The 11,214-nt window shown below is 39.0% G+C and overlaps 1 protein-coding gene and 10 non-coding genes across 11 annotated transcripts in view; 8 read left to right on the top strand and 3 right to left on the bottom strand.

Annotated features, from left to right (window-relative positions):
* The first annotated feature begins 1,844 nt into the window (after positions 1-1,844).
* Positions 1,845-11,214, top strand: part of LOC108564630 (DNA-binding protein D-ETS-3) — an 11,281-nt gene continuing 1,911 nt past the window's right edge. The window contains exons 1-4 of the mRNA XM_017923727.1: positions 1,845-1,923; positions 4,931-4,978; positions 8,556-8,745; positions 10,764-10,975. Coding sequence (XP_017779216.1) covers positions 1,878-1,923; positions 4,931-4,978; positions 8,556-8,745; positions 10,764-10,975 — 496 coding nt within the window. The 5' untranslated portion in view covers positions 1,845-1,877. The remainder of the gene's footprint in view (positions 1,924-4,930; positions 4,979-8,555; positions 8,746-10,763; positions 10,976-11,214) is intronic.
* Positions 2,014-2,086, top strand: Trnaf-gaa. Its single transcript has one exon. It is a non-coding gene; the product is annotated as a tRNA-Phe (tRNA).
* On the top strand, positions 2,185-2,257 carry Trnaf-gaa. Its single transcript has one exon. It is a non-coding gene; the product is annotated as a tRNA-Phe (tRNA).
* Trnaf-gaa lies at positions 2,356-2,428 on the top strand. Its single transcript has one exon. It is a non-coding gene; the product is annotated as a tRNA-Phe (tRNA).
* Trnaf-gaa lies at positions 2,527-2,599 on the top strand. The gene has a single exon. It is a non-coding gene; the product is annotated as a tRNA-Phe (tRNA).
* On the top strand, positions 2,696-2,768 carry Trnaf-gaa. The gene has a single exon. It is a non-coding gene; the product is annotated as a tRNA-Phe (tRNA).
* On the top strand, positions 2,867-2,939 carry Trnaf-gaa. Its single transcript has one exon. It is a non-coding gene; the product is annotated as a tRNA-Phe (tRNA).
* On the top strand, positions 3,037-3,109 carry Trnaf-gaa. The gene has a single exon. It is a non-coding gene; the product is annotated as a tRNA-Phe (tRNA).
* On the bottom strand, positions 9,748-9,820 carry Trnaf-gaa. Its single transcript has one exon. It is a non-coding gene; the product is annotated as a tRNA-Phe (tRNA).
* Trnaf-gaa lies at positions 9,919-9,991 on the bottom strand. Its single transcript has one exon. It is a non-coding gene; the product is annotated as a tRNA-Phe (tRNA).
* Positions 10,090-10,162, bottom strand: Trnaf-gaa. Its single transcript has one exon. It is a non-coding gene; the product is annotated as a tRNA-Phe (tRNA).

Genomic DNA, 11,214 nt, shown 5'->3' with positions numbered 1-11,214 from the left:
TCCCTGGTTCGATCCCTGGTTTCGGCAATTACTTTTGATATTAGAAGATATAGAGATATAAATCTTATTATCAATGATGGTTTAACTTACCAAAAGTGTAAATTTTAAAAATTGAGATATATCGGAACGAAATAGTTATCAGTTATGACTTCAAAATGTATATATTGTATATCTATCAATGTATTTTATATAATGGTTTTATATAGATTTCTTGTCGATTTAAAAGTTCTCGAGGATATAAACATGAATATAAATATATAATTTAATTCATAGTATTATTGAATACGATTTAAAATTGTAAATTTAATTCTACCCGAAGAAAGGAAACAAAAAAAAAGAAAATTGTAAAATTAAAAAGGAGCAGGATGAATGCAGATCGCCAATAATTGTAATTCCGTTCGAATCTTTGGGAGGGAAGTGCCTTTAAAATAAAGCAAATCCATTAGAAAAAGAAGTAAAATAAAAAAAAATGAAATAACTGGAGCGAGGAAACGAAATGAAAGGAAAGAAGCGAAGGAAGGGAACGGGAGAAAAATAATAATGGGAACCATTGAAGCGTGTCGACGATAGGACGCGGAATCGGAAAAGGACATTCGGTCCGGGAGTCCGGGAAGGAAGGACTCTTTCCTCTTCCGGGAACCCAATCAACTGGTCCAGGATTAACTGCTCCGCCTGAACCCCGCGCCTCCGCCGACAACCACTCCTCCTCCGTCTTTGCATTTGCAAATTTTCCGGATTTTTTTTTTGTTGCTTTCCGCTTTCGGTGGAAGGACAGACAATGGGTGGATCGGATCGGGGAAAACGTCGTCCGATAGACGTGTCAGATTCGCGCTTTTGGCTTTGGTTTTTAGGTTTTGCATTGTTGTCCGGAGGGTTCCAATCCACGCGCGCTCCGAACATACGTAGATAACGACGAACGTATCCCAAAATCGGATAACAGGAGAATTCCATTAAACGATCGTTCATATTCCGCGTTTTCATTTACTAATATTCAATGGGGATGTCAATCATGCTGTTAAGATAATTTTAACTTGACAGTATTATGTGTGTGTATGTGCTTCCAAAATAATATCGCTAGGGGTGGAGGAGACACTTCTTTCTCCCTCTTTCTTTCTCTCTCTCTCACACACACACACAATCTCTCTATCTTTCTCTACACTTTTTTTTACATTTCCACCCTTTCTCCGCCTCCCCCAACTCTGCTGGATGGAACAAGGTTTTGACTGGAGGTGCGAGCGCATGTTTAGCTGCCGTTCTGCTTTCCGAGCACGCAATCCGATTGTTATTCACGCGGCTCACACAAATTTTGCCGTGATTGTAACACTATAGATCAAAGGAAACCTCCCTCCAACGCATTAACCCCTCAAAACATGCCTCATCATCCCTCCTACATACCCATCGGGCTAGGTATTATCATAATGGGGCAATCACATAACATTTACAAAACAATACCGGGGAGCTTCTTCAATCCACGATTAGATTTTATTTATTTTCATTTTACTTTTCCCTCCTAAGCATATATATATATATATATATATATATCTCATCTCGATGATAGCGATGCGAGAGAGGATGGAATTGATCCTGCGGAAAGGATTCCCGTGTCGGTTTCCGCATCACCGGACACTCAAACACACGGTACAAGTGAGCCGTGGAAACTAAACCCGCTGAAGCAAATGCCGTCGCCCCAGCACAATCACCGATCAGCAAAATAAAAGCCATTTGACTTCCAAACCCTTGTTTTCCCTTTATATTCCTATTTCGTTTCTACTTTATTTAGTATGACTAGTTTTCTATTTGTATTTTATTTATATTTTAAATCATTCTATACATTTTGTGTCTTTGTTCTAGGTTATGGTACAAACAGTTTATCCGGAATGACAAAAGCATCATTAGATCCACATGGACATTTACGTCAACCAGGCAAGTATTTTATAATTCTATGTTTGATCCTAAAAATTAAAAAAAAAAAAACTTAGTTCGTAAGAGGAATAAATGGAGATATATTTATAAGCCGAAATAGCTCAGTTGGGAGAGCGTTAGACTGAAGATCTAAAGGTCCCTGGTTCGATCCCTGGTTTCGGCAATTCCTTTTGTTATTAGAAGATCTAGAGATACATATCTTGCGAACTGTGAGGCTGTTACTTTCCGGAAATGCAACTGTCAAAAATTGAGATATATCTGGCCGAAATAGCTCAGTTGGGAGAGCGTTAGACTGAAGATCTAAAGGTCCCTGGTTCGATCCCTGGTTTCGGCAATTACTTTTGATACTAGAAGATCTAGAGATACAAATTCTTGTTATCTTTGATGCTGTACTTTCCGGAAGTGCAACTGTCAGAAATTGAGATATATCCGGCCGAAATAGCTCAGTTGGGAGAGCGTTAGACTGAAGATCTAAAGGTCCCTGGTTCGATCCCTGGTTTCGGCAATTAGTTTTGATACTAGAAGATCTGGAGATACAAATTTTGTTATCTTTGATGCTGTTACTTTCCGGAAGTGCAACTGTCAGAAATTGAGATATATCCGGCCGAAATAGCTCAGTTGGGAGAGCGTTAGACTGAAGATCTAAAGGTCCCTGGTTCGATCCCTGGTTTCGGCAATTCCTTTTGTTATTAGAAGATCTAGAGATACAAATTGTGCGAACTTAATGCTGTACTTTCCGGAAATGCAACTGTCAAAAATTGAGATATATCCGGCCGAAATAGCTCAGTTGGGAGAGCGTTAGACTGAAGATCTAAAGGTCCCTGGTTCGATCCCTGGTTTCGGCAATTAGTTTTGATACTAAAAGATCTCGAGATACATATCTTGTTATCTTTGATGCTGTAACTTTCCGGAAATGCAAATGTCAAAAATTGAGATATATCTGGCCGAAATAGCTCAGTTGGGAGAGCGTTAGACTGAAGATCTAAAGGTCCCTGGTTCGATCCCTGGTTTCGGCAATTAGTTTTGATACTAGAAGATCTGGAGATACACATCTTGTTAACTTTGATGCTGTTACTTCCGGAAGTGCAACTGTCAGAAATTGAGATATATCCGGCCGAAATAGCTCAGTTGGGAGAGCGTTAGACTGAAGATCTAAAGGTCCCTGGTTCGATCCCTGGTTTCGGCAATTACTTTTAATAATAGAAGATCTAGAGATGTATTAACTATGATGTAGAGATTTTCCTAGAGAGGCAAGTATCATTAAATGAAATATGTTGAAAAAATACATGAAAAAAGTTTATATCAAAGTTAATTTATAAATATAGTATGAAAGACAACAATAAGTCTATTGCTATCTGATAGCTCGTGTGAGATATATTATACAACAAATCTACTTCTTTTTCGTTTGATGTTATTTGTTTTTTTGTTGTATTCTATTTTTCAACTTGTACGTGCGTCTGAAAAATATAACCGTAAAACGAATAAAAAAGTAAAATAAAGGATCGTGTCCTTTATCTGATGTGCGACGACGAGTGTGCACTGGTTGGTGGTATAGTCTGCGATTTATTGTGTAGAATGTGTGTGGCAGGGTGGATGAAGTGTGGCCGTCTCGCACGGTTGGCTCCAAGGCGCCACCGCATGACAGCTCAACCCCTAATACAAGGGGTGAACAACAAGCCGAGACGTCAAACATATTACATTACACCGTCAGCCACTGTGCAGAATATCTGATCAGATCTGAAGAAATCGAAGTCCACGAGAGAGAGTGAGAATTTGTCTTTGCACGAAATTCGAGACGAACGGATCGATGCGACGTAATGAAAGAATGATTGCCGACGAAAAGACTTGTGCCTCGAATAGGGTGAGAGAAAGAGGGAGGTAATTATTGAATCAATCGTCGAGTTATTGGACCCCTGGGTCGAACGTCCCCAAGGAACGAAACATAAGGGAGGTTGGTTTTATCCCTCGAGGGTGAGATTAAGCCAGGGTTATTAAAATCAAGGTAAAGCATGACATCGAAAGACTTATCTCGAAGAATCGTCTTGGATTGGCGTGAGCACGCGACGTTCGTCCCAGATGATAAAAGCAATGGTAGCTAGCGACAATGACGATGGGTCAAGGCTTACGATGTTTGCGCGTTCGATCATAAGGGAATATTCGGCAAATCATCGATGTTTGCACAGCAAGGTCACATGCATTAGCCGCCTCGGGCCTCCGCAAATAAAGCACCCGTCGTCCGCAAATATTTACACAAACAACCCACCCCAACCCCAACATACTTGCATGACCATTTGAAAAACCTGCAGCCGAAAATCAACGGTGATGGTAATAATAGTAACGATTGGTTCTGAGCTTCGCGTGTTCCGGTTTAATGAGAGAAAGTTGAAAGAAAATGGCCGTGTTACCATCGTAAACATAACATGTTTACGGCTGGAAATGGGTAAAAAAAAAATTACAAAAAAAAAAACGAAAGGAATTATGTCCATCCGAGTTGTGTAGGGGATTGGAGCGCTAGTTTCTTGATTGCGTTTAATAGAAGCCCCGGAACAAAAGCACTAAACACTTTCTTTCTCCTCGCTTCTTTCTTTTTCTTTTGCACCCCCTGTTTGTATCACGTCTGCATCTAAATAGTGAACGAACGTCGGTCTAAAGGGCTCTCGTCTCGCGGCAAATTGAAGTGGTAGAAAGGGTTTTTTCTCGCGCGCCCGTAACCACCCCCCATTCGCCATACGAAATCTACCCTCCGGGTGTCTTTGATTGACCCAAAGCACCTAATTACTTTTATTCGCCACACACTGGATCCTTTATTGAATGAATGAGTGGACGAGTGGACGAAACACACGCCGTGTGTTCATTACTCCGTTCGCAAATTAAATTACACCCCTTCGCCAAACACCGGCAAAAAGAACGTTCTTCAGATGAGAGCCTGATTTCCTGCTCAACAATTTCAATTCCTATTTGCAATCCACTTTGCAATTGTATCTAATTGCTGTCCATTTATTTACAGATCCTTACCAGATGTTTGGACCGACGAGCAGCAGACTAGCTAGTTCAGGTAAATATCAATACTGATTTCATTTTAGAAACTAAATAATCAAACGCAGACAACCTGAATATGCGTAACGCAAAGTGCGATAAACAAAGGATTTCAATATTTCTCAACCTGGACTCGCTATAATTAGTCTACACTTCCCACGATTACTTTCTGCGGTTATCGCGAGAACAGATCGCGAGATTATGATCAACCGCCCCCGCGGCACGACCCTTGCAACGACGGCAGCAGGAGAACCACCCTTCGATAATTTAAATCGCATTAAAAACAGCGCCGCATTAAAATTGAATCACGAAACCTCTTATAGCATCGAAATGGTAGCTAATAGTAACCGATGATAAGAAAACTTGCCGAGAGTAACAAAAAAGAAAACGATTTATATTATATGTATATATAATATAATTACACATATACATATTAAAATTGGAATTTTTAGTTTGTATTGAATAAAGCGACGGAGCCAACCCTTTTCTTGTACACACACCGCAAATCGTTTTTCGAAATAGCAATCTCAGGTTATTAATCTCTGAACCATAAACTTGGCCAGTCGATAATGCGCGGATTTAAATTTTTCTTCATTATTAAAATGCATTTTAAATTGAAAATCTTATCGCTGAGAGAAAATAATGGCGAGTTTGAATATTATTTAGATCGAATTATTTATAAAACGAAGATCAATATTAATTCAGAATGTAGATACAAGAAATTTTACAGCGAAATACAACTAACTAGCTTAAAATTCAATTATTCACCTACAATTACCATCTTTATTGTAAAGCCAATGTTTTTTTTTTTGAGGATTAATTTAACGTTTCTTCATATTCGACTTATTCCTCAGTTATTCAGCTTCAATTACCATCTTCAATATTTGTACTAACTTTTGTACTTTTTGAAAAATTTACTAAAATGCGAAGACATTGCTTTTTCAAGATTTAATTTAACGTTACTTAATTTTTACCAAAATTTACAGATTAACAATTACTACACCATACAAAGTTTATATAAATTTCAATTACATTTTCTGTTTGCTATGTTTTCTAAGAATTTAGATGACAGTTAAATAATAGAATGAATCAGTTGATGTTAAATAATGTAAGAACGTTGGACGAACTCGAACTCGGCGTTAATTCATATTCGACTTATTCCTCAGTTATTCAGCTTCAATTACCATCTTCAATATTTGTACTAACTTTTGTACTTTTTGAAAAATTTACTAAAATACGAAGACATTTCGAGATTTAATTTAACGTTACTTAATTTTTACCAAAATTTGCAGATTAACAATTACTACACCATACAAAGTTTATATAAATTTCAATTACATTTTCTGTTTGCTATGTTTTCTAAGAATTTAGATGACAGTTAAATAATAGAATGAATCAGTTGATGTTAAATAATGTAAGAACGTTGGACGAACTCGAACTCGGCGTTAATTGCGTTCGAATGAAACATTGGGGGCAATAAAAATCCGTTACGTATTTGCACCCTAATTTGAATCGCATCGGTAATGTGTATTTACTAATGTAAATAAAATTATCCCACCGACGTCGGTGACTTATTACTCATAATGAATATTTCAGTAGGGGTCAAAATGCGAGGGTGTGGCCGACAGATTTACAGGCGGAGGGAGGCGGCGGCGTCAGCGTTTGGGGCTGAGCGAGAAATTAAAATCGGAACGTAACTAAAATAATAAAAACGAAATCCGCTCGCAAACCTTAGCCGCACTAAATCATTATTTTAGTAGCTAATGTCCGTTTAATGATAGCTTTCTGACCCTGTTTAGTAGTTTTCTTCTTTTTTTTTTGTTTTGTTTTCGAGGGGTGGCTTCGATTCCGTTTCCTATGTTTTTCGTTTGTTTCACACGGGGAACCCCCTCGAACTCAAGCGATTGGTAAAAGAACGTAGGCTAAAGTCGTGACCTGCAGCCACGTGGCTCGGCGTTGCGTCATGCTAAATTACCTGACATATTTGGTTATTTGATTCTCGCTTCGCATGCGATTGTTTTTCCCCAAATCGGCCCACTTCGAGCGCAGAACGGAAACTTAATCGAGGACTTTCTCCTAATTCCCTTCTGCCGTTCCGGAGAATTATCAACCGTATAAAGGACGTCGTTTGCTTATCACGTCATTAGGTAATCACCGAGATTCATTTAGCTCGATGGAAGTCATTTCGTGGAAATTAAATACGTTAAAATTAGCGCAGAAAGGAAGCATTCGATATTAATCTGAAAATAGTCTAAAAAGAAAGTTAAAGATAATAAAACTTGGAAATTTATTACGTAAGTCTAATGTCGTGTCCCAGGGATGGTTTTCTGGACACTGTGGGATATCTTCTTCTGTTGTCTGTTGTGGAGCCTTAGGTTTGGTAAATAATGAATTGAACGAATTTTACTTTTGGTTTATTATTAAAATATTCTTCAAAGTGTTTGCTTTATTGTGGTTCTTCACCCAGTAGTTGATTGTTTAGCGTTCTTCCTAAGACTAATTACAAATCCTTACTCTACGTATAAAGTTAACTAAGCAAGGGGTGGGAGTTTGAGGAGTAAGCACGATTTTGATAAGACTGCTCTTATACGGATTTTGCCAATTCTGCGTCTGGTTGAAAATATGAGCGATGTTCTTTCAGTAGCTGGTCTCGATGAAAACTACCTTTATGATGATGTATATATTTATTATGGCGACTAAGAGACACTATATTAACAATAATAATTGTAATAATAACGGTTGGACACAACACTACCTAATACTGATTATAAACTATATTCGAAAATTCTATCATTAATGAAAATAAAATTATACATAAATTGGATTAAATTCAACGAAAAGATTAAAATGTAAATAATGCACACGATTATTTATACACGAAACCAAATTGATGTAGTAATTTATAAAAATTCTTATCTAACAAGTACGATTTTTCGTATGCGTTGTTCACGCTATTTTTAGGAGATTTCTATCTAATTGGTGCTAAGACATAAAACTGAATTTATAAAAAAAATATTTATAATTATCAATAATTCAATAAAAATAAACGATATAATATAAATTTAGTTTAATTAATTGCTAATTATAAGAATAAGCATTCATTTTAGGATATAGTAAATTCTGAAGGTATGATGTGTATGGTAATGGCAGATACAATTAGTGTGTGGAATATTATATGGATATTGAGTGTTCTTCGAAAATGTAGTCATTTAGACATTGATTATTCAAATCAGGATCCAGGTGTAAAAGAATTGCGGGAAACGGAGTTTTCGAAGCACGAGCCCCTCGGGCATTATTATTAAATCGGCGTTTCAATTAGTGAGGCGGTTCGTGGTCCGACGAAAAGCGGGGGTGAACACTATCTGTACTAATAATAGAGTAATATTTATTCATATTAGCCGGACGGGGGGGTAATAAGTGTTTTTATGTAAATTACTATTAGCATGTGTCAGGGATCCAGGTGCATGCGACTAAATCATGGCAGAACATGCGTTCGTTTCCTTCCGCGCATTTACATGTCGAGCCACATTTGAAAGTCAAATTTTTGCTGTTGCTTTCGCCGTTGTTGTTATTGTTGAAATTGTGTGTGTTTCCAGGCTCCGGGCAGATACAGCTGTGGCAGTTCCTCTTGGAATTGCTGAGCGACTCCTCGAATGCAGCGTGCATCACATGGGAAGGCACGAACGGTGAATTCAAGCTCACCGATCCCGACGAAGTCGCACGCAGATGGGGCGAAAGGAAGTCCAAGCCCAACATGAATTACGATAAACTCTCAAGAGCTCTGAGGTAAGACACAATTATTCAATTGTTCATTCTTCAAGAACATACCAAGTTTAAATTAGAATACTATAAGTTGATTGAAATATGTATTAGGATTTTATGACCTATTGAAAAAAGTCATCTAAAATAAGACAGAAATGTTATTAAGGTTATTATGGATAATTGAACTGTACTTTACAGTGATGACCTATTTAGGTGTAGGTGGTAATGATAAACAAAGCTTGCTCCGGACTTGAGGGTTGGAATGCCCGTATGTAAATCGTAGGGCAACGTTATTAACATATTAAACATTTACGGGCCGTTTGTTTCGGACATCTGCATGCATGTATATATGAGTGTGTGTGTATGTATGTATATAAGGGCCGGTGTATTGTGGGCCGAAGCATATTAGCGTGTCCGGTGGTAAAGTCCGGCGGCGAGTTCCGGGCCCTGAGTGTGCCGGAGACTGCCACATCCTCCGGATTCCGCCGTCGCCGTTCTTATTGATTTCGCAATTATATCTGCAGCCCGATCCGGAAATTGTATGTCCGTCTTTCCATCGCATCCCATGCAACAGACTTTCTTCATCCCCCCTGGGTTCCGGCTTGGGGTCGGTGAAGCGGTGGGGACTGAGGCGACGGTTCACATCGAAGCCTTCTCCCAGGGATCTAATGGACTTGTTGGATCGAGACGTCGCGCATCCGAACTCTCTCCATTCTTCGAGCACACACCAAGAAGTTGCGTCCATTCAAACTTGAAACCGTTCTTCAAGATTACTAGCATTGTCCCATTATCCCTATTATGCAATACTCTTCGAAACTTTAAATGTTTGTGTGCTCCGACAATAAGTAAGTGTTTGGAATTTAACACTTTTCGTATATTCTTTATTGCATATCATATTTCCAATTGAAATAAAGTCCATCATTTAAGTCGAATATGTCTCAAGTTTTGACAGTTGCATTTCCGGAAAGTCACAGCAACACAGTTCGCAAGATATGTATCTCTGGATCTTCTAATAACAAAAGGAATTGCCGAAACCAGGGATCGAACCAGGGACCTTTAGATCTTCAGTCTAACGCTCTCCCAACTGAGCTATTTCGGCCGGATATATCTCAATTTTTGACATTTGCATTTCCGGAAAGTAAGAGCATCAAAGATAACAAGATATGTATTTCGAGATCTTCTAGTATCAAAAGCAATTGCCGAAACCAGGGATCGAACCAGGGACCTTTAGATCTTCAGTCTAACGCTCTCCCAACTGAGCTATTTCGGCCGGATATATCTCAATTTCTGACAGTTGCACTTCCGGAAAGTAATAGCATCAAAGATAACAAGATGTGTATCTCCAGATCTTCTAATAACAAAAGAAATTGCCGAAACCAGGGATCGAACCAGGGACCTTTAGATCTTCAGTCTAACGCTCTCCCAACTGAGCTATTTCGGCTTCATATTATATATCTCCATCCATATCGCTCACCAATGGAGAGGCATATCTCTATCGATTCGTATAGTAATTATAAAGTCGTTTTATCTTTCCGCTTTAAAGTTCCGATCGCACGAGACCTACCAGTTATTTTTTTATTTTTATGCAACGTTCGATCAATATTGGACGGAATCCGAAAATAATTTTTCATTTGTAAAACAATCACGTCGCGATGAGAAATGGGGAAAAATGGCCCTGCTAACTGCGTTATCCGCTATCGGCCGCTAATTGCCGCAAATGAACAGACTGGGATTGCGCCCTTCGCTATTTTCAGGGAGAGAGAGAGCGATCGGCCAAACGAAACGGTGCACCGTTCCACCCTCGTCCCTTCCAGCCAGAAAACCTCTGATCCCCTGGCCAATGTAGCAAATGCCATTTGCCGGCGAATTGGATTGCAATAGGACGAGTTATGTGTTCTGTGTGTGTATGTGCGTATTTTTTTTATCTCGTTCCCTTTTACTATTTCAATCAACAACTGTTACAATGTGTGTGTATTTTTTTTTTGATCTCATAAGCCAATTTCTCATCCCCTATTTTCGTTCTGTTCTCTGTTGTTCCATAGGTACTACTACGACAAGAACATAATGACCAAAGTCCATGGAAAGAGGTACGCGTACAAGTTTGATTTTCAAGGATTGGCAGCAGCCACGCAGCCGGCTACCAGTGACCCAGGCAGCTACAAGTACCAGAGCGAGTTGTTCATGAGCTCGTACCATCACAGCGCGAAGCTTGGCGGATTCATGAGCCCTCACGCTACCATTCCCAGCTCTGCAGGTCAGTACTAATTACCAATCGACTAATTACCACCTCCCCGATGATCATTATGATCATCATTTCACCAATACATCATGATCAACGAATTTTGACACTTAATGATGTCAGGGCTCACCCTCTGATTGAGCATTGTTCGAACGTCGAAAAAGAGAAAGGGGACCGAATTATCCGTCATTTAGCCGTCCTTCTCCCTTCATCCATCCACTACATAACGATATTTCGCCAACTCCGTCACAACA

The sequence above is a fragment of the Nicrophorus vespilloides genome, unplaced genomic scaffold, assembly GCF_001412225.1.
Source record: "Nicrophorus vespilloides isolate i.1.1-1 unplaced genomic scaffold, Nicve_v1.0, whole genome shotgun sequence".
NCBI lineage: Eukaryota > Metazoa > Arthropoda > Insecta > Coleoptera > Silphidae > Nicrophorus > Nicrophorus vespilloides.
This window is presented reverse-complemented; position numbering and strand designations above follow the sequence as displayed.